We start from the raw sequence: 21,875 nt of genomic DNA, 5'->3' as shown, positions 1-21,875 counted from the left end.
CTCATTTAAGCCATTTAATTCAACTGGTGCATAATCTCTTTCTAAGCATTCGTTCCAACGATGTTTCTTTTGAGTGGGCCCATAACCCACATGTCTTTCCCAGGATCTTTCCTGACTATCCTAATTTTTTCAGAGTTAATCTCAAATTCTTTTCAAAGTGTGATGTAAGAATGAATTGTCATCAGTCAATTGCCTTCTCTGAGATTGCTTTCAGATTAGTTTCATCTTTGGCTCAACATTTATGTTCTCCTTTGTTCCAGAGTGTCTCAACAATTTTGGCAGTATTTCTCGTCGACATTCTCAGCTTTGAAGACCGAAGAAAAGCTTCTCTTCAATCTTGGTTTGTTCTCTCGAATATTCATGGTTCTAGCTTCATGACATCCTCATGATTGTTTCCGATCATGAGAAATTCTTTTCATAACCATCCGAAGCATTTCAGGAGCTGCTTTTCTCTCTCGATCATCCGAAGGCTGCCATTTCAAAAGATTTCTTCATCCTCATCTTTCTACTTCATGTTCGCAATTCTTCTCATTTCATGCCTCTTCGCTCGTCTCCATACTCTACCGGTGCATTGTTCAAGTATTCCAGTTAGGTCGTGATCTCTTCGTTCTCTTGCATCTAAATTCCCTCAAGTATCTTCGTTCATTTTCTAATTCTTCCTGGCGATTCATACTCTATCTTCGTTCATTTTCATATCGGTACATTGGTTCCTTCAAGATTACTCTTCATTTGTTATCTTATTAATTCATTCATTCTTTCCAAAGTCCTACCGGTGATTTGTTGAAGACTTTATCAAGTTTCCGCTATATTAATCCTTTGTTAATGAGAATAAGTAGTATGCTAAATCCATTGCTTGTCATCAATCTGAATTAGTGAAGGATACGCATAAAATAATTCTTATTCTTGATTCATTCAATTGAATAATTCCTTCTTCCGGAGTTCATCAAAGTATCAATTTCTCGGTTCTAAGTTGTTCATCTTTTCTTTCCGGAGTTCCAAGTTCTCTCGGTTATTTCATTGCGAAGCTCCATCTAAATCATTACAAGGTTTCATCTTGTTATTTTGCAACCTTCACTTCCTTCCTACCATTTTTTCTCTTACCGGAGTTCTTCATGGAGACTCTACATGGTGGTTCGTCAAGGATCTAATTCATTCTCGGAGTGTTCATCAAGATTCTTGTTGGAAGAGTTCAAGCATTCTTCTCCTTGCATTTCGAAGTGCAATCCCTTCTCCCTTATCTTTTGAGGTGGTGTTATGCCATCCTTGACAATTTCTCTTCGTGACATGATTCATAAGTTGTTAGGAATGAGATATTTTAAAACTATCATTTTCTCTTCGTTCATGAAATCTTTTCAACCCAGCAATTTCTTTGTTGGGGTTATCTTGGGTTATATTTCACCTAAAGCCTTCCCTAAGGAATGTAGCTATTGTGGTTCTTATCAATGATCCATGTTTTCTCTTATCCTCTCGGCGAAAGAAGTTTTTCATCTCTTCGTTCATCTAAACCAAGCAAAAAAATCATTACTGCCAAAATTTCACCTCTAGTTTTGAGATGTTTTCCATAAGCCCACAACAAGCATATCTTTGGTTGTTGATTCATTCAACAACTCCGTTCAAGCCTTTCTCCTAAGGATGCTCTTTCAAATTCATTTACGGTAGAAGATGTTGTTGTCTTCTCTATTCTTTTCATTCCATTCTTTCATTTGTTCTGAAGGCATTGTGTTGTTTCTCTCGTCAAGTACCGTCCCATCTTGTCAAGTTCATGCCCAAATTCCTTCCATGTCAATCGGAGTGTTGTCCAAATTCTGTCAATCTTGTTCCTTGGGTATCTCGTTATACTGTTGCGGTTTCATATTCTTTTGGTTCGTTAAGCGTGTGTTTCATGTCTTTCAACCTACAAGGTTCTCGTAATGTTCCTTGTTCATCTTTGCTAACAGAGTGTTCGCAATCTTGTTCATCTCCATTATATTCTTTCTTTCAATTTGTTCAACCTCTCAAGGTTCATGGTTTCACTCGTTTTTCAAATAAGCAACTTTGTTTTACCTCTTACTCTTTCGCTTCTCTCCGGTGCCATCCTTAGATCTCGGGACGAGATCTCTTGTAAGTGGGGGAGTGTTGTAACGACCTGAAACCGACGCTCTAGATGCCTTCCAGCTATTTCATCATCGTCGTGTGTTTTATTTGTTTGTAGCATTTCATCATGGTGTCATGAGTATTGCATCTGCATGTTTTCATAAAACTCGTAGTCATTCATAGTCGCCGCTCCTTGCTTTGTCTCCATTGACCTTTTGTCAGGCCCCTTGTCTTTGTCGACCTCTCTCAGACCCCCTCGCATGCGTGTCCAAAAACTTACCCAAACCCGACCCGCTCAGTACGGATCATGCCCAAACAACCCTAAAACATTTTCGGATCATTGGTTGGACTTCCTAACCTAATTATTCCGAGCCGTACGATTAAGATCGGAGGGACCAAATAGCCCCTAAGCTAACCCACCTACCATATAAGCAGAGCAACCCTAAATTCGAGGGCGTTTGTCCCATCCCCGCCGCCACTCCACCTCTCACCTTATTCCTCGGGATCCCTCCCGGTCCTTCTACCCTACCAGCGCTCTCCTCTGGGTCTGCTCAATCCCCTAGACTAGTTGAGCCGCCCATCGACCGATGCTCCCAAGCCCAAGCAACCGAGCCCTGGCACTCATCCTCCTCCTGTCGCCTCTGTCGGACACCCAAGCAGCAGCGCAGCGCCCGAGCAGCCCGGTCTCCTCCTCTTGCGCCTCTGCACTCGATCCCCATTGCCTCGTGCCACTTCGCCGCCGGCAAGCTTCACCAGAGATGAGCGTTGACGCCCCCTTCTTTTACATCTTCCTGTGCTCCTCTCGTTTCCATCTCTCATCTCCCTCCCTTTTCTCTCTTTCTATGAGAGGGGAGCCGCCCATGGACAACTGTAGCAGCAACCCCCATGGATCCCCAGCCGTCGACCGTCTCCTCGCCGCCTTGGAGATCCGCACCCTCACCATTCTGGTGTTGCCCTTCGTCGGAACCGCACCAAGCTGCCGTCTCCTGCCTCGCCTTCTGGGACCCGTCGGGCCTCCTTGCGCCTTCGCCGCCCCGCCAAGTCCCATGCCATGGACGCACGTGCGAGATTCCAGTTGCTGCAGCCTTCCTCGACGCCCCCATGCGGTTCCCCTCGCCCGCCTTCGGACTCGGCTCGCCTCCCCAAGTCCATCCATCGCCATGCTCTAGTGAGAAGAGCTCCCAAACGCCCTTGACTTCCCGCACCTGCGACGTCATGCCTCGTCGTCGGCCGACCGCAAGTCCCAGCCCCAGCACCGACAGCCATCATGTCTACATCCTCTGCTTCGAGTGACAGAGCGCAACGGGTCATGCTCACGTTGACTACCTCCACATCGACCGAACGGCCTCCCCTGCTCACGTGGGATGCGCCCCTCTCCATGGCCTCAAGGCCCGATGTGAGTAGCTTCCCCGTGCCCTGGGCCAGATATCAATTTTGTCCCAAGACCATTTTTCCCTCTTGCGATTTTAGACATTATCCAGAGAATGCTAGATCTTCAAAAAAACATCCATGTTCATGTATTTAAGAACTCCAGAACCGTGCATCGGATTAAAACAAACTTAATATGTAAAATGGTTAGAATTTCATGTAGGTTAATAATTTCCAACTTTCATCTGTGATAAAAATGTTTAAATTGTTGTTTGCATTAATTTGCACAAATAACATGTTAAAATGATTTATTTCATAACTAAATAACCGTAGCAGCGAATTAAATAAACTTTATATGTAATTGGGGTAGAAAATGCATAGGTTAACATGGTGCACTTTATTTTGCTATTTAACAACATTAAAATTGTGTATAGGGTAGAATAGTACCAAATTCGAAAATTGCATATGATGATCTTTTGAAATTGTTGTTTGTTATTTCCGGCCTCCTTTAAATTGCCTAGATAGATAGTTTTATTATGCTTCACCTCTTGTCATTTTAATTAACATTTAATATTGTTGTCTACATGAATGAGAGCGAACTAAATAATTGTATGTGGTGATTCGTCAATATGCAACTCGTTTCATATTGAGCTCCACTTAATTTGTAGTATTGTTTGTTGCATTTTGCCATGCCATGACTCATTAAACCGGACATGCATCATCCTTGATTATGCACCATGCCATGGTTATGATATGTGTGTTTACCATGTTGTTCGCTTCTTTCCGGTGTTGCTTCTTCATGATAGTTCCGGTTACATTGCGATTGTGAGGATTCGTTTGACTACGCTCGTTCGTCTACTTCATGGATTCGGTCTTCTTTCTAGCGGAATTTCAAGCAAGATGAACATTACCTTGGATACCACTATCTTTGCTTGCTAGTTGTCTCGATGCTATCGCTTTGTCGCGCTACCTACCACTTGTTTATCAAGCCTCCCAAGTTACCATCATAAGCCTCTAACATTTTTCCACCACCCTAGCAAACCGTTGTTTGGCTACGTTACCGCTTTGCTCAGCCCCTCTTATAGCGGTGCTAGTTGCAGGTGCAGTTTCAGGTTGTTCCATGTTGGGACATGGGTATCATGGGATATCACAATATCTCTTATTTAATTAATGCATCTATATACTTGGTAAAGGGTGGAAGGCTTGGCCTTTTGCTTGGTTTTTTGTTCCACTCTTGCCGCCTTAGTTTCCGTCATACCGATGTTATGTTCCTTGGTTTTGCGTTCCTAACATGGTTGGGGTTTATGGGCCCCCCTTGACAGTTCACTTTGAATAAAACTCTTTCAGCAAGGCCAACTTTGGTTTTGCCATTTGCCTAATAACAACTAAAACTTGCATAGGGACTTACCGGTACCCGAGGATAATTAATCAACAACCCGGGCCAGTGCTCCTCATGAGTGTTGGTCCAAAATGGGGAGACTACGGGGCCACCACAGGGCAACTCGAGAATTGGTTTTACTCGTAGGCTGACCTATCCGATCGTGGCCTGAGACGAGATACGCACGGCTCCTATCGGGGTGTTGCACGTCGGGAGGTCTTGCTGGTTATGTTTTACCATCGTCGAAATGTCTTATGAACCGGGATTCCGAGCTTGATCGGGTTGTTCCAGAATGGAGGATTTTCCTCCGTGGATCATGAGAGTTTGTGATGAACTAAGTTGGGACACCCCTGCAGGGTTAAATCTTATCAAAAGTCATGCCCGTGGTTATGTGGCAGATTTGAAGTTTGTAATATCCGGTTGTAGAGAACTTGACACCAAATCCGAATTAAAATACACCAACCACGTGTGTAATAGTGACCGTCTCTTCTGGAATGAGTTCGAGAAGAGAACACGATGGGGTTATGATTGACTCATAAGTAGTTCAGGATCACTTCTTGATCATTACTAGTTGTGACCGTTATGCATAGTCTCTCTTCTTATTCTTGTACTCGTAAGTTAGCCACCATGAAATGCTTAGTGCTTGCTGCAACCTCACCACTTATCCAATTACCCATTAAGCTTTGTTAGTGTTGATACCCATGGTAATGGGATTGCTGAGTCCTCGTGGCTCATAGATTACTACAACAACAGTTGCAGGTACAAGTAATGCGATGATCTAACGTGAGAGCATTGCTTGCTTGTTTTGGAGTTCTTCTACTTCTTCTTCGATCAAGGGATAGGTTCTGGGTCGGGAGCCTGGGATTAGCAGGGTGGATGTCGTTCTTCTTTTTCGTTTGATTTCATCCGTAGTCAGATCCTGCTCTTTTGTATGATGGTTGCTATGTATTGATGTATTCCTGTATTCATGTTGTAGCTTATGGCAAGTGTAAGCCTGTATCTGGTATTCTCATCTATTTAGTACGTGGTATGTTGTAATGATATCCACCTTGCTATGCGCTCGAAATCCAATTGTGCCCCAATCATGAATTCATTACGTGACTGGGATAGAATCGCATCTTCGGCATTACATATAAGAACTAGCTCATCATTCTAGCACAATGTAGCACCTAAAAACCTAAGACCTCCTACTCTCTCGAAGGTAAAATAGCATAAAACAGGTAAACCCCTGATTCTCCATTATGGAGAATACAGATGAACATATCTCCCATTTGTGGGCTGCGCTTGATGTTGCTCCAAGTAGTTCTCTATGATCTTTCAGAACTTTTCTCCAATCTTTGATTGTGAGGATGTCATCGCTTCGACGAATCGTGTATGCACTGCGGTGGTATGTAGGCCAACTTGGCCGTAAGCTAACAATCCTCATGTCACCTTTCATTTCCATAAATCTAGGTATACAATCCGCCGGGAGTTTCTGTTGAAGAACATCATAATAACAGACTTAGCTAACTGTGGTTATTTTAAAAGAATCTATGCAAAAAATGCACTAATGACATAATAGGAAAAATCTTACCATGATATCTCGATGGATGTTACCATAGTTCAACACGTGCACTAGTGGCACGTACTAAGAATAACTTGGAGAGATATGATAATTCATCTTAAAAGTCTCAACATCTTTAATCCATGAAACAAAATGATGTATCTCCTCGCAATTTAGATTAGACCCATAACTATAGTAGGTTTTGTCTACTACTTTTTGTACATTTCTTGAAGAATAGAAATAAGTTGTCAGCTATTTTTATAAATACAATATAAATTGCTTATGGAATATGTTTGAGAAACTCACATATAGGTAGAAGTGGAAGCGTATGAACATCGACCTAAATGTCGATATTAGCTTCGTCGACATTATCTTCGTCCATGTCATCTTCAAGATCATCATCTAGATCGAAGGTGACAGACATACCCTCCTGAAAACCATATGCCTTGCATAGTGTTGCCCAATTCGAGTAACCAAAATGGAAGTAGGTCACCGCATTGTATAGCTTTACATTAAAAGCATAACCATGATGGGTCCTGAGGTGAACTCTCTTTATCTGCATATTCTCATGATCTTCAAAATCCATCTTCTCCAAGACATAACGTCTTGCATGGTAGGGGATGCACTAGTTGAATTGTAGAAACCGGAAATTACACATTGAAGAAACATAAGTCATGCTTAATTACGGAAAAAGACTTGTCGTCATTGCATACCATATAAACATCGAAGGTCTCGTCGAGCTTAATACTGAAGCATCGACCGCCTTCCAGGTGAGGCCTGTCACATAGACCCTGATCGTCGCTGCAGTGCTCACACTCTTGGATCCTATCATCGTCGTCAGACATCTCCTATGTTCATAATTCAAAGGTCACTTGCATGAAAGACACCTAGACATATAACAATGCAACCACTAGATAAACTAGATATGAAGAAGCTCATGAACACAATATTATCATACTAGTTGTGACTTAAAAACAGAAGGAAAATCGTACTAAGCAAGTAAACATCTAAGTCATGGCATCAATCATTTCAAGCTAAGTACTATAAACTAGTATGAATAACATGATTCCATGCATTTCCTATCTAGCACATCATACACTTGCAAGTACATAGATATGCAACCTAGTATGCAATAACATGACATAGTATTGATAGAGAACAATTTACTCAATAGAAGAATGTACAACATCAACAAACTACTACGGTATATCTACCAAGTAAAGTCTAACCAGATATATGAACATAAGGTACAAACTACCAATGATGTAACACATGGTAGGCATACACCCAAATATGCATTTTTATTTGAGTAAGTACTAACATGGAATGGCAATCAACTAAGTATATATGCATAGCTACCATCCTAGGTAAATGAAACAACTTGGATAATTAACAAGAAGTAATAAAGTACTCCCTCCTTCCCGAATTACTTGTCGCGGGTATGGATGTATCTAGATGTATTTTAATTCTAGATACATCCATTTCTGCGGCGAGTAATTTTGAACGGAGGGAGTAGGTTATATGCAACAAGCATAACCTATATGTTGCAATATAAATCTACAACATGACATAAAAAACCAACACACCATATAATCATGGATAATATCATCTACAGAATAAGAGTAACCACTAAGTAATAATATCATCTATATAATTTGTTCTTTGATTTGCAAAGGAGCTATATTCTCCCCAATTCTTTTGCACCCACAAAAATTACTCCATCTATTTGACAGTACCCACAACCCATTCCACCAAAAAAATTGGTTCCATAGTTCAAATTTCATTCAGTTAATATTTGAACTAGATTCAAAATCCATGGTCAAAGCCCAATTTAAATTGCTCAAAAAATTCTAAAACTTTGCCAGACTATCTTTTCTGCATCAACACATCACCACAAAAATTCTCAAAAATTCCTAAAATTCCTAGAGCCCTCTGGCATTTCATCATACACTTGATGTGCACTGTCAAAAAAATCAGAAAATTCAGAACTTTGCCACAACTTACCACAAATTGCCCAAAAGATGCTTGCCACAACATTACTTTGCCACATCAAATTTTTCATATTAATACTTTTACAGAAACTTTGAGAGAAACTTGTTGAGTGACTACCCTAACCAAAAATTAGTAACAAAGAACTTGAAGGGGGGAGAGTGCTCACCGAGGAGCTCATGAAGGCTAGTAGCAGCAGACAAGGACGGTCCGCGATGAGGTCCAGTCGGCGATGTGGACGGGTGGCTCACAGGGGCGCAGTGATGCTCGGGGAGGTTCGGCCAGCGACGAGGAGCGAGCGGGCTCGAGGACGGTGTCGGGGCGGGGAACGGGAATGGCGTCGGGGGCGGCGTTGGGGCCGGCGACGAGGAGCGGGCTCGAGGAGGCGACGGGGAGGTCCAGCCGGCAGCCTGGTGGCGTCGTGCTCTGCTTCGTCGTCGTCGGAGAAAACTGGAGAAGTGTTTGAAATTTCTCTAAGCGTGCGGTTATATAGCTGCCCCGTTATTCCCAGTTGGTGGCTCCAACCGGGATTAAATGCCCCATTTTCGTCCCGGTTGGAGCCACCAACCGGGACTAAAGGTTAATTTCAGCAGCCCAAAGGGCGGGAAGCACAGACCTTTAGTCCCGGTTGGTGGCTCGAACTAGGATGAAAGGAGGCCTTTAGTCCCAATGCGAGCCACCAACCAGGACTAAAGGGTTGTGCTGCCGCAACCAAAAGTTTAGTCCCACTTTGCTAGTTGAGAGGGGCTCGGAGTGGTTTATAAGCACAGCTGCCGCTACCCTCTCGAGCTCCTCTCTAATGTAGGCAGTACATGCCTACCTGACGCCCTGTTGGGCCTACTTGCACTGCGGGCCTGCATCTTGGCCCATTTCTAGGGTTTCTAGTCGTATGCAGGCCGTGGTGGCTATTAGGTGGGCCTTTTTTCTCCATATGTTATGTTTTAAATTTTTAATGTTATTTTTTGCATATGTTATTTTTAGTTACATAATTTTAGTTGCATAAATTTTATATAACTAGCAAAAGGGCCCCTGTGTTGCAACGGGGTAACAAAACTATGTATTAACCACATATTACAATGAGTATTGCTAAAAAAACTCAGTACAATGAGTGTTCAGTGCATGAAGATTTTGACTGTCTCGCGTCTAGTTGATGTATGATTGTTAGATAATAATCTAACACTTTATGAGGTAATTCGTCACTAATGATTATAATTCTAATGCACAGACTAATTCTAGCATTGTACATTCTTCTAAGAATAAAATGTAACCATCTAGATGAACACGCTGCTAGCTCTAGTTATCAATGGAGTGGCACTGTCCATCAATTTTATTTCATTCTGATAGACATGAAGATATTTGTTTGACCTTGATTGTCATGAAAAAGAAATAAAAACATTATTATGCTTCTCGATAGCTAGTCATCATCTATGTTTTCCAAATTATCATCTTTGTAGCTACAGACCACTGCAGAGGTAATCGCTGAATTTATCGGACACCATACCGGGCAATAATCTTAAGAAGCAAGAGACACAAGTTATATGTGTGAACAGGTAATAAATGCATCAGAAACCAAAGCAATATAGGAGTATTAGTCTATGGATCTACATCCTTTTAGTATAGTAATGACATGGTTATTGATCCAGTTGCCAAAAATGTATCATCTATGTGCTTGAGCAGTAATCATTAGTATGTGCACTGCCGAGGACGACCATACAGTGTTGCTAACTCAAAAAATAACCATACAAAGACCATCCTATCATTTTCCAGTATATATACAGTACCAAATCTATAGTGTCTAGTCTTGGCCAACCTAGCTCATTTCAAACCGTTATTGATGGTGTTGAGTTGATCTAACCTTGTAATAAGAGGGTTGTGCTTATTTAGCCAGCACTCAGTAGAAAGGGAAAAAATATGAAGGCATTGGTTCCTAAAACCTGACCATGTGTCCTCCTCTGTTCTAAACGAACACCACTGCTCTGTTTTCTCCCCTGGCCGAGCAGTTTGTGGGCACGCGTGTGTAACCGTCGGTGAGGGACTTATTGAGAAGGACAACGGCAACACATGAAAAACACATGCGCTATGACATTCTGCAACCACCACATGAATTTAGAATCAACCGTATAAAAAGTCCAACGAGTAAGATGTAAGGCCCCAAGACCGGAGCTTCAGATGCCTTTCATGATTTCTGAGATTCATCATGTGATTTGTTTGGTTTGTTACTTTCATTTTTGCATCATGTGGATTGCATCATGTCATCTTGCACCTCTTCTTAAAATTCAAAAAATTAAATCATATGGATCTTCGATCCATTTAAATCGAGGAAAGGATGACTTCTCTTTATAACTTATCCTCCCAATATTAGGGAGCTATTATAAAGTATTCCATGGATGTGGAATTACCGTTGACACACTTGCAAATAAATCCCAATGCCTTTGTTATCTTAATTCTTGGTCTCCAACCTTGCCATATATTCTTTCATCATATTCCGGAGCTCCACCAAAAATCTGAACATTTTTGGACCTTCCTTTTACCAAGTTCTAGTTCAAACCCATTTGAGATAAATTCAAATGAGTTTGAATTTACATCTTTCAATCATGACCTTTTCTATTTTCTTGAAACAAGCATATTTTTGTGAGTCCGGGAAAATAATCCCATGCCCAAACTCTTTAACCTTTAATTCACTCCTTTTCCTTTCTTTGCATTTGTTTTTCTGCTATGTAAATTAAGAGAAGAGAGGAGAGAGGAGCCAGCCCGGACGGCCTCTTAGGCCTGACCGACTAGGCCTCCCTTGGCCCAACTCCCCTTCTCTGTTTTTTTTCCTTTCTTTGCACTTTAGCCCACAATCAGGTTAGCCTGTTTGGCCCATCCAACAGGCCATCCATCCGTCTCAACCCTAGCACGCCCGATCCCATCTCCCCTCTCCCATCGAACTCCCTCGCGCCGTCAGGAGACAGCGAGCGTGTTGCCTCACTCGATCTCCCCTCGCCCTCTTCTCGATCCCATCTCCCTCCACCGCCGCCTCGCACGCAGGAGCCCCGCGCCCGAGCCTCAAGCGCCGCTTCACCCTCCTCTGGCGTCGTCCCTCTCCCTCGCACCTCCTCCTCCGCGCCGCCAACCTCCTGCTGCCTCGCTCCAGCCACCGTAGAACCAGGCCACCGCTCCGGCAAGCCACCCCGGCGCCGCCCTCGCGCGCCTTGTATCTCCTCGCTGGGACACGAGCCGCGTGCCCGTGATGGCCGCGCCATGGCCACCTCCCTCCTGCTCAGATAGGGGAGGAGCGCAGCCCCTCGCACCGCCCGGCAACCCTACTGTCGCTGGTGAGCGACGCCGTCGGCAGGACCTTGGCTGCTCTCCGCCATGGCCTTCCTCCTCCCACGCCCTGCTTCTCGCCGGTGACCACGACCAACCCCGACCTCCTCTGTTTTTCCTCCTGCTTCGCCGGCCTAGTCCGCCTCGTCGCCGTCCTCCCAGTGCCGCCTCGAGCTCGTGATCGCCTTGCTTTGCCTCCTAGTAGGCAACAGCAGCGTTCACCTCGCCCCTCGTTGGCCTTCGACCCCTGCTCGACGCCAAGACCATGGCTCCATGTCGCCGTGGACGCCAAGTTCTTTTCCGGAGACCTCCCCAAGACCAGGATACGCCAAGACCCATTCGTGGATTTCTTCAAGTTCAAGCACCGCTGAACGAGGGCTTTTGCCTTGCTCATTTTGGGACACGATAAGTTCCTCTTCGAAAGTACGTCTACATGATGACCTGACAAGTACCATGGCACCGAAGACCTTTGATGCGTCAAGTCCATTTTCGGAAGTGTACCACTACCGCCGTCTTCGGAATCGCTAAGAACAACAAGTATCTTGACGCCCGATGCATAGAACAACTACCGTCATCGACGACCCGGGTACCAGAAATGCCAAGTACCCCTTCGAGTTGATGAGACCGGCAAGTTCGAAGACCCCAAGTACCTCTTGGAAACGACCGAGTACCACCACCGTCGATCCTCGAAGACCCCGTGGATGTCAAGTTCCTCGTTGTGACCCCGAACACCTACGGAGTGTGTACAACTACGAAGCGAGAATGACTACTTCCACTACGACGGTCGCGAGAACGTCTGCTTCCCCTACACCGCTCCAAACTTGTTCCGTTCTGAAAAGGCACGCTTCGAAGGTATAATCGCCGAGACGATGACCCGTGGTCGAATGCATGTGTGTTGTATGAGACGCATGTTTATATGTGGTACTCGCCCGTGAACGTTAGTTGTTCCTCCTCGTTTCCATGTCGTCCACCCGTGGGAACCGGGTAACCGGGATCACCCCACCATCTTTTGCATGCTCCCGCCACACTTCCTTTGCATCGGTATCTTCATGAGCTATCGGAACCGTTATGTTGTCGTGGCATCATTTCGGATTCGTTGCCGTGGCCCCTTTTCCTTCTGCCATGGCGACAAATGCTCCATATCATGTTCATATCAACATTTTCATAAAATTGCATAAACTTGCATATGCCATCCGCATCATGATAACAACATTTAAAATGGTTTAAATTGTTTTTTTCCTTAAATTGCTAAATACATATGGGGATTTTCCGGAAATGTTGTTTGTTGTTTCCGGCCTCATTTAAACTTGCCTAGATAGGTAGTTTTGTTATGCTTCACCCCTTGCCATGTTTAATAACTTTAATTTTTGTTGAGTACTTAACCGGGAGTGAACTAAATAATCAAATGTGGTGTCTCGTCAACATGCATCTTGTTACATGTTAAGCTCCACTTAACTTGTAGTTTTGTTTGTGCACTTTGCCATGCCATGCATATTTAAACCGGACATGCATTATACTTGATTGTGCATCTTGCCATGTTTATGCTTGTGTGTTTACCATGTTGTTTCCTTCTTTCTGGTGTTGCTTCTTCGTGTTAGTTCCGGTAACGTTGCGTTTGTGAGGATCCGTTCGACTACGTCCGTTTGTCTTCTTCATGGACTAGTTCTTCTTCCTTGTGGGATCTCAGGCAAGATGACCATACCCTCGAAATCACTTCTATCTTTGCTTGCTAGTTGATCGCTCTATCGCTATGTCGCGCTACCTACCACTTGCTATATCATGCCTCCCATATTGCCATGTCAAGCCTCTAACCCACCTTCCTAGCAAATCGTTGCTTGGATAAGTTACCGCTTTTGCTCAGCCCCTTCTTATAGCGTTGCTAGTTGCAGGTGAAGTTGAAATTTGTTCCATGTTGGAACATGGTTATGTTGGGATATCATAATATCTCTTATTTAATTAATGCATCTATATACTTGGTAAAGGGTGGAAGGCTCGGCCTTATGTCTGGTGTTTTGTTCCACTCTTGCTGCCCTAGTTTCCATCATACCGGTGTTATGTTCCTTGATTTTGCGTTCCTTACGCGATTGGGTGTTATGGAAACCCCTTGACAGTTTGCTTTGAATAAAACTCCTCCAGCAAGGCCCAACCTTGGTTTTACATTTGCCTAGCAACCTAAGCCTTTTTCCCTTGGGTTTCCGGAGCCCGAGGGTCATCTTTATTTTAACCCCCCCCCCCCCCCCGGGCCAGTCCTCCTCTAAGTGTTGGTCCAAAACAGAGCCACTTGCAGCGCCACCTCGGGGAAACTTGAGGGTTGGTTTTAGCTGTATGTAGTGTTCATCCGGTGTGCCCTGAGAACGAGATATGTGCAGCTCCTATCGGGATTTGTCGGCACATCCGGGCGGCTTTGCTGGTCTTGTTTTACCATTGTCGAAATGTCTTGTAACCGGGATTCCAAGGCTGATCGGGTCTTTCCGGGAGAAGGAATATCCTTTGTTGACCGTGAGAGCTTGTGATGGGCTAAGTTGGGACACGCCTGCAGGGTTTAAACTTTCGAGAGCCGTGCCCGCGGTTATGTGGCAGATGAGAATTTATTAATATCCGGTTGTAGAGAACTTGACACTTGACATAATTAAAATGCATCAACCGCGTGTGTAGCCGTGATGGTCTCTTTTCGGCGGAGTCCGGGAAGTGAACACGGTCTTGTGTTATGCTTGAACGTAAGTAGTTTCAGGATCACTTCTTGATCACTTCTAGCATCACGACCGTTGCGTTGCTTCTCTTCTCGCTCTTATTTGCGTATGTTAGCCACCATATATGCTTAGTGCTTATTGCAGCTCTACCTCCTTACCTTACCATATCCATAAGCTTAAATACTCTTGATCTCGTGGGTGTGAGATTGCTGAGTCCTCGTGACTCACAGATACTTCCAAACAGTTGCAGGTGTCGATGATACCAACGCAGGTGATGCAACCAAGCTCAAGTGGGAGCTCGATGAAGATCTTGATCGTTGTTTTGCGTCTTTTGTGGTTGATCAGTAGTGGAGCCCAGTTGAGACGATCAGGGATCTAGCATTTGGGGTTGTCTTCTTTTATTTTGGTTCCGTAGTCGGAACTTGATTGTATTCTGATTGATGTATGTTTGACTTGTTATTTGTGCGAAGTGACGATTGTAAGCCAACTCTTTATCCCTTTCTTTTTAAGTACATGGGATTGTGTGAAGATTACTCCACTTGTGACTAAACTACCATGCGGCTATGCCTCTAAGTCGTGTCGCGACACGTGGGAGATATGGCCGCATTGTGGGTGTTACATAACATTACATCCTTTAAAGGCATGCAAGGACTCCAGCAGCGGAAAGGGGTCAGGTCTGTGCCTTGTTTGGGACAACTCCATCAGTCTGAGCCTTCTTCAACAGTTGGGCGCCGAAGCTCTGGATGCTTAAGTGATTGGTAAGCCAACCATTTCTTCTTCATCTACAAACATATGAGAAGGTATGTTTCTGTTCATACAATTGGACTGAAGATTGGAAGAAGGAAAGGACAGGGAAACGAAACCTCAGTGGTGGGGAATGACGGCCAGCATGGGTCGAAGCGTCTCATCGACGCCACAGTGTCTATTCAGTTAAGAGAGGGTGATGCATCACTTTCCACCTTTTTATTATAGGGACTACAACAGGCTTACACAGCCTAAAACACTTCATAAAATGAAAACTATACAAAGGAAAATGATAAAGTAGGATTAATAGAAAAGAAAAGGAGGGAAAAAATCACAATCTTACAGATAGGTGATACAACATAGTGCTCCAACCTCTAAGGATGCCTTTGTTAATTTCATTTGAATACATGTTGGACTACAACATAAGATCATCAGCAATCTTGCTAGCAGTAATGTGCAATTCCTCAAAAACATCCTGAAAGAGCTTGGAGTTTCCGCACTTCCATATATTCCAGGGTACCTAGCAATTTTGACACAAAGAAGCAATTCAGAAAATTCAGACCCAAAGAAGCAGTTTAGTAAACTTAATAATTCTTAGACCGTTCGATAATTCAGCAAATTCAGACCCAAAGAAGTAGTTCAGTAGTTTAGTAAACTGAATAATTATTAGACCGTTCAGAAAAACTAAGAGCTTTGAACACTATACCATTTAACCTAGCAATCCATTTGAAATGTATAAGCACGTGCAATAATCAGTGCTATTCACTTCCTCATGAAAGAAATCAAATCGAAGCATGACACCATTAGGAAGAAAAACACACATATTAGGCATTGACGGGAAAGTTTAGCAAGAAAAGGTAATCGTCACTGCTCTTATTCTCTTGACTTGATCAACAGATCGGAAGGAGTTGGAGAAGGCACAATGCCCCATCTTCCACTTGAACTACATATGCGCAGAAAAACACCTTGATGGCTTGTCCTTTGTGAGTGCTCATTAATTCTGCAGCCCGAAACATAAACGCATGAAACTCATGAACATATAGCTAGCTCTTGTTGAAGGAGTGATCTGGTGAACCAGTTCCTAGCCAAAGAAGAACACACACAGCCCGGCAAACCGCACGCTGTCGGCCGGTAAACCACACTCCACGGCCTGGTGAACCACATGACACAGCCCGGTGAACTGCACGTTGTTGTAGCACGACCACCAGCGGCGAGGAGCACAGCACCAGCTCACGGCGGGAACTCGTCATTTGGATGCCCAGTGACACCCCCAATCCCCACCCAACTACTTAGATAGACCGGGGTGACGCCGGTAAACAGGAGATCATGGGACTGCAGCCTCATGACATAGAACAGAGCAAAGATAACTGAATCAAACACATGAAAATTCTACTGTAATGAACTGCACAGGAGACTGACAACGGAACTTGTAAGTTCTGAATTGCACTTGATGCGGGCAACATTTTACAACCCAGATGCAAACATCATCTAGAGAACCTAAGCCCAAAGAGAAGAAAGAACTGCACTGAACTGTATTTTTGCACATAAAAAAACTGAAACAAAAATGCAAAAACCTTGAACTCCATGGGAGAGGAATCCATACAGCAGAGCACCACACTACGGTCTTCCTAGGCGTCAGCGCCAGCGCTGTTACTCCTCTCGCACTCTCGGGTCCATGAGACCCCTTCCAGCCTCGTGGTTGCCATGGTCGGTGACACAGAGAAAATAGGGGAGGGTATGCTCATGGGGATCGGGGGCCAACACCGAGAAGGTACATGACGGGACGGACACGATGAACTGCACGGCTTCGCCACCCCGTACTGCATGTCGTGAGGCGGCTGGGAAGGGAAGGTCGGCAGAGAGCAGGCACCAGTGAGCTCACAGTCGATCTTGACGCAGAGGAGAGGAAAGAGGGAGCGTGGCGGCTGGGGCTCTCCAGACCCTAAGATGGAAGGGAGGGTAGTGGAGGCAATCAGTCGCGGGGGAGGAGGGGAGTAGTTGTCGGCCTGGATCCGCTGCCGGGAGGCATGCTGGGGCGGTTGCCAGCTTAGATCTATCGCGGGCGGCGCTTTGGGAGCGGTGGGGGATTGAGGGAAGCCCAGCCGAGGGCGATGAGGGGTGGTGGCGCCAGATATAGCTCATGGCGAGAGCTTTAGAGGTGGGAGGCAGTAGCCAGGGGATAGGAGGTGTGGTTCGGCGGGAGTTTTGTGGAGCGGCGGCGCGACGCAGTGAGGAGGCGGCCGGCGGCACGGGGGGAGCGCTACGAGGCAGAGCATGGCTGCGTTATTTTCCCCCTCGTACCGGTTTGATTTGGAGTGCAGACTGAATATCAAAAACCACAGGGGCTTTTTCACAAAAGATCCGTGACGGTGAACCCGACAAAGTCAAACCGTCCTTTATTATTACTACCACAAATGCCCGTGGGTTGCAACGGGAGAAACAAACTCAAGCCCCTCCCTGCACCGACTTCTAATTCCTCATGTGTTGCAACAACCATCACATTCACTTCACGTGGTTCAACATAAATCATGTCTTTACATATCATGTAGTGCATTTCCTTATTTATCGCACACAATAATAATTCTTAATGCAAATTATGTTAAGGTACGACTCTTGACTGAACATAAGCTACACACACTTCACTGTCGCCAATGAGCCTGGGCATTTTTCAGGCAGTAAACTATGTCGTCATGTTCTTCGACCATGGCCATCGAATCATAGTACAAAAAAACAAACCGACGAGAGTAAAATTATAGTTTCCATGGCTTTCTAGAAAGGGAGACAACACTACGATAGTGAAAATCTGAAGTATATAAGCTATAGAAACAATGTAGATAAAAGAACAAAGCATGTTCCTTTCCTGAGTACACAGTAGGGTGGCTGTTTCTACATATCAAAATAAAATCCACCAAAAAAAGGAGAAAGAAGATGAATACCATGGCTGGTAACTTGAACACACTTCAAATATAGTATTGGTATAATTTAAAGCATAGTAAAGCTTGATAAAATAAAAATAGAACTTAGCAAACAGCGCGTGAAGTATCATTAAAAATGAGTGAATTACTTGTAGATATGTACTTTGTACGTACAGATATTTTTCTTGGAAATACATTCCATTAGTAGGAGGTATCAAAGTGTGTGCAACAATGGAGACACCCATAAAAATGCAGTAAAGATTGTGTATCCTCTACCTTCAAGGCTGCAGAGAGTAAAAAAGAACAGGATCCTGAATCGTGAAAGGAATTATTGGTCGTTCATATGCAGTATGCTCTCATAATAGAGAAAGAAAAGATGTTGAGTCCTTACATTTTTTAGTCAGTTTGACCTATCTTTAATCCGAAAATGAAGCATCAGTTGTTGGATCATCGCCAATGGAGAACACCCCTCGGCAACGGAAAAGGATGATTACAAACTAATTGCAGGCACACTGTTATTCATCATAAAATGCAAAATCAGAAGTATATTTAAATTTGAAGGGGGTAACCTTGATGACACAAATTTGCAGCAGTAGAACATGTGAGAGCCATTCAACCACCGGAAAGCTTTGCATAATCTAATATCATCGTTTGCTGACATTCTCACAAATAGCTTATGTGCACAATCTCAGTCACAAAATACATTGGAAGTTGGAAGTAGGAAAGCATGGTAGGATGAACTCGTAGATGAACTGGACTATCCCTTTGAAGCCCGGTGTGGATCATTCATATTGGCTGCTCTCTGCAACAAACAGCGAAACACAACCTGCACAACCTGGTGCCTTATTCCTTGGTTCCAACCTTGGCCACTTCAGAAGATTGAAGTTGTGGTATCAAATCTGAGTCCTCTAGAAATTCTCTGTAACGGAAGACGTCCCTTTGTTCCCCGCTCGTGACACCACGTGAGCCTGGCCGAATTGTGGGCGGAGGAGCAGTCGAAACAGCCAGGCATGATGGCATCAACAAACAGCGTTTGTCTTATACTCATCTTGTTCTGTTCCACGTGGACTGGCCCGATGAGGAAATCCTTATACTCCTCTGGGCAACCTGTGTGTGTATAGAAAGATGGGTTGAGGAAATGTTTCCTTATCATAGTAACAAATCACACAAAGAACTAGACAAGAAAAGTCTTCTGAATAGCAAATGCGGGTTATTTCATTGCCATGGTGACAAATGCCAATGGATGATGATTTTTCAATCTATGGTTCTTATGCCAATGCAGAGACATTGTTTAGGTAAAGTATGGAGTAGAAAAGGGTTTCAGATATGACAGAACATGCAGTTTAACTCTCTAGTATACTAACCACTGCAGAATATTCAGTATATCCGTATTAGCTTCATTTCAGCCAGTTCTCTCTTGATAAAACTAATTTGCTCATCCGTTTTCTGATTAATTTAGATGTTATATGAAGGTTTCATCAGTAAAAGAATGTGTTCAGTTTGTACAAGTTCATGAATTGCCCCTGCTTCAGTGTGCTACTCATGATATTATTGCTAACCTACCAGCAAACATTCTAGAGGGACTAAGCAATGATTAAAGAGTGGTACTATATAAATTTCTCTATCTAGAAAATTCAAAATTATGAAAAAGATCTTAAACTACGACTGTCAAGATTACATTATTGCAATACACGTACCTTCAAGTGAAGAAACATGGCTATGCTAGCATTGATCCTTGGCGGAATCATCTGGCCAACAAAAGATAGAAACTGAGATAACTGCAAAGCCCAGCTGAAAAGTGGAGATACCAGCAAGCAGCTTTGTTTATCTAAACAACAATATATTATGTGCTTCTGAATATTGACAGTACATAATATTCAGTTTATATAAACAACAATATATTCTCTGAAGTTTTAATTGCTTTCTTTTATTTCTCTGAAACTCTCTCAAGTTGTACTCACAACAAATATATAAAAGTTTTGTTCCTGTCATTTATAATTGAAATACAGTTCTGCTCCAGAGAATTTTGTATGGTGGCTCTAGTAATAAAAGAATATAAGGAAGACAACAATATATTCTCTGAAGTTTTATAAATACAGTTCTGCTCCATTTATAAATACATAGGGTCAGGTTTTATCTACTGGAAACACCAATAAACCTCACAAATAGTTAGACAAGATTAAATGTTCAAAAATTCAGCTAACTAGAGATTCCAGTTTTCAGATTTCTGCATTTCTAGTTCTCAGATTTCAAATAGTGTTAATGAACATTTGCACATTAACACTGAAATCTGAGTTTATAACACTTGAACATTAACACTGAACATGAACACTAAAGATCATCTTCAAGATTGAACATTTCATTGCTTCAAAAGTGAAGGGTGAAAGGCCAAAAACAGGCAAAAGTGATTGCATATATGCAAAACTCAGCTAGTAATTCAACCTGACTGCTAGCCATGGAAATTGTTTTAGAAATACTGCAGTTGTACAGCAAGTAATTAAGGTAACATACTCCAGTTGCCAGGGTTGAGATTCGTGGGAGGCCATGGAGCGAAGAATGGTCGTAGGAGAGGCACGGAGTTTGTGCAGCAAAGTGGGGACAAAGAACCGAATTTTGTGCAGCGGGGAGGGGCAGAGGCCGGTCGGTGCCAGGGGGGGTGGGTAAGTTGCTATTCTTGTCTTGCTTAACAGCTGCAGTGCTTTTGTTTAGTAACTGCACTTTTTACAAGGTGGTTGTATCATCTCACCCTGTTCTTGTCGCAGTAGTAGTCGATGTTGATCCAGCAGCTCTCATCGAGGACCTCCCCGGCCGGCCGGCCCGGGCTAGGCAAGGTGGTTGTATCATCTCACCCTGTTCTTGTCGCAGTAGTAGTCGATGTTGGTCCAGCAGCTCTCATCGAGGACCTCCCCGGCCGGCCGGCCCGGGCTAGGCACGACGGCGGAGATGGCCGAGGTCACCACCACCCGGCCCACGCCCCCGACATCCTTGGCGGCGCGCAGCACGTGGAGCGTCCCTTCCACGGCCGGCGCTACCCGCTCCTTCTGCAGCCACAAAATGAGACAGAGGCCACCCCGTACTCATACTGAGAGGTCTAAACTCTAAAGGAACAACGGCAGGACGGTCATGGAGCAGCAGTACTTGGGGGTCCAGGACGCGGTCGACGGTGCAGGGCAAGGCGAGGTGGAAGATATCGTAGCAGCCGCGCGCGGCGGCGAGCATGGCGGCGCCATCGAGGAGGTTGCACGGGAAGACGCGGACGCGGGCCTCGTCATGAAGTTGTCGGCGAGCCAGGCAATGAAGTCCTCCCGCGACGATGGCGCTTCACGGAGAGGATGCGGATGATCTCGGCTAGCGCGGGGCAGCCGGTGTAATCCTCCATGAGAGAGGCTCCACCGCCGGATGGCGGCGGCGCGCGGCGGTCGGCGTAGCCGGCGCAGAGCGTGGCCCAGTGGCCGCCGATTTGGCAGCGGAGGGCGGCGCGCGCTGCGTCGCGGGTGTCGTAGAGCTGAGCGCGGAGTGGAGGCTCGTGAGCGGGCAGAGGTGCAGCCATGGCGACGGGCGAGTTGAGGTCGGCCGCGGTGGGGGAGTGGTGCGGCGGCGGCTAGGGGGATTTGGCTGGGCCTGGCCACAGATGAACATGCTATTAGTATCACCTTATTTATATTACGATTTTGTCCATATAAATTATAAAAGCGTATTATGACATGAAAAAAAAGCTTATTATGATGGTGAATCCGACAAAGTCAATCCATGCTTTATTATTAGAGATTATTATTATTATTATTATTATTATTATTATTATTATTATTATTATTATTATTATTATTATTATTATTACTAACACATATGCCCGTGCGTTACAACGG

At 44.3% G+C, this 21,875-nt stretch overlaps 1 protein-coding gene across 9 annotated transcripts; it reads right to left on the bottom strand.

Annotated features, from left to right (window-relative positions):
- Positions 1 to 14,902: 14,902 nt before the first annotated feature.
- On the bottom strand, positions 14,903 to 21,648 carry LOC125551406 (putative anthocyanidin reductase). 9 transcript variants are annotated; one of them, XR_015601020.1, is made up of 7 exons: positions 20,756 to 21,648; positions 19,707 to 19,757; positions 18,401 to 19,116; positions 18,184 to 18,293; positions 15,467 to 15,614; positions 15,214 to 15,369; positions 14,905 to 15,132 (listed from the first exon to the last, which is right to left on the bottom strand). XR_015601020.1 is itself a non-coding variant. In XM_087518304.1 (4 exons), exons 1-2 carry the CDS (start codon positions 21,226 to 21,228, stop codon positions 20,850 to 20,852), a joined length of 282 nt encoding a protein of 93 aa, XP_087374430.1. In that variant the 5' UTR covers positions 21,229 to 21,648; the 3' UTR covers positions 18,612 to 19,116; positions 19,707 to 19,757; positions 20,756 to 20,849. The 9 variants fall into 9 exon arrangements, 1 of the variants encoding a protein (XP_087374430.1); XR_015601018.1 differs by having other exon boundaries at positions 15,214 to 15,614; positions 18,184 to 18,320; positions 18,401 to 18,506; positions 18,579 to 19,116; XR_015601019.1 differs by having other exon boundaries at positions 14,906 to 15,132; positions 15,214 to 15,345; positions 15,438 to 15,614.
- Positions 21,649 to 21,875: the final 227 nt, after the last annotated feature.

This window comes from Triticum urartu, chromosome 4A, assembly GCF_056163025.1.
Source record: "Triticum urartu cultivar PI428250 chromosome 4A, HENAU_Tu73, whole genome shotgun sequence".
Lineage (NCBI taxonomy): Eukaryota > Viridiplantae > Streptophyta > Magnoliopsida > Poales > Poaceae > Triticum > Triticum urartu.
This window is presented reverse-complemented; position numbering and strand designations above follow the sequence as displayed.

Bases quoted from the DNA above. Each gene is read 5' to 3' on its own strand.
- LOC125551406 (XM_087518304.1), bottom strand. From the start codon at position 21,228: ATGCTCGCCGCCGCGCGCGGCTGCTACGATATCTTCCACCTCGCCTTG. The intron at 21,051-21,147 runs GTACTGCTGCTC...TTGTGGCTGCAG, and splicing joins ACCGCGTCCTGGACCCCCAA to AAGGAGCGGGTAGCGCCGGC.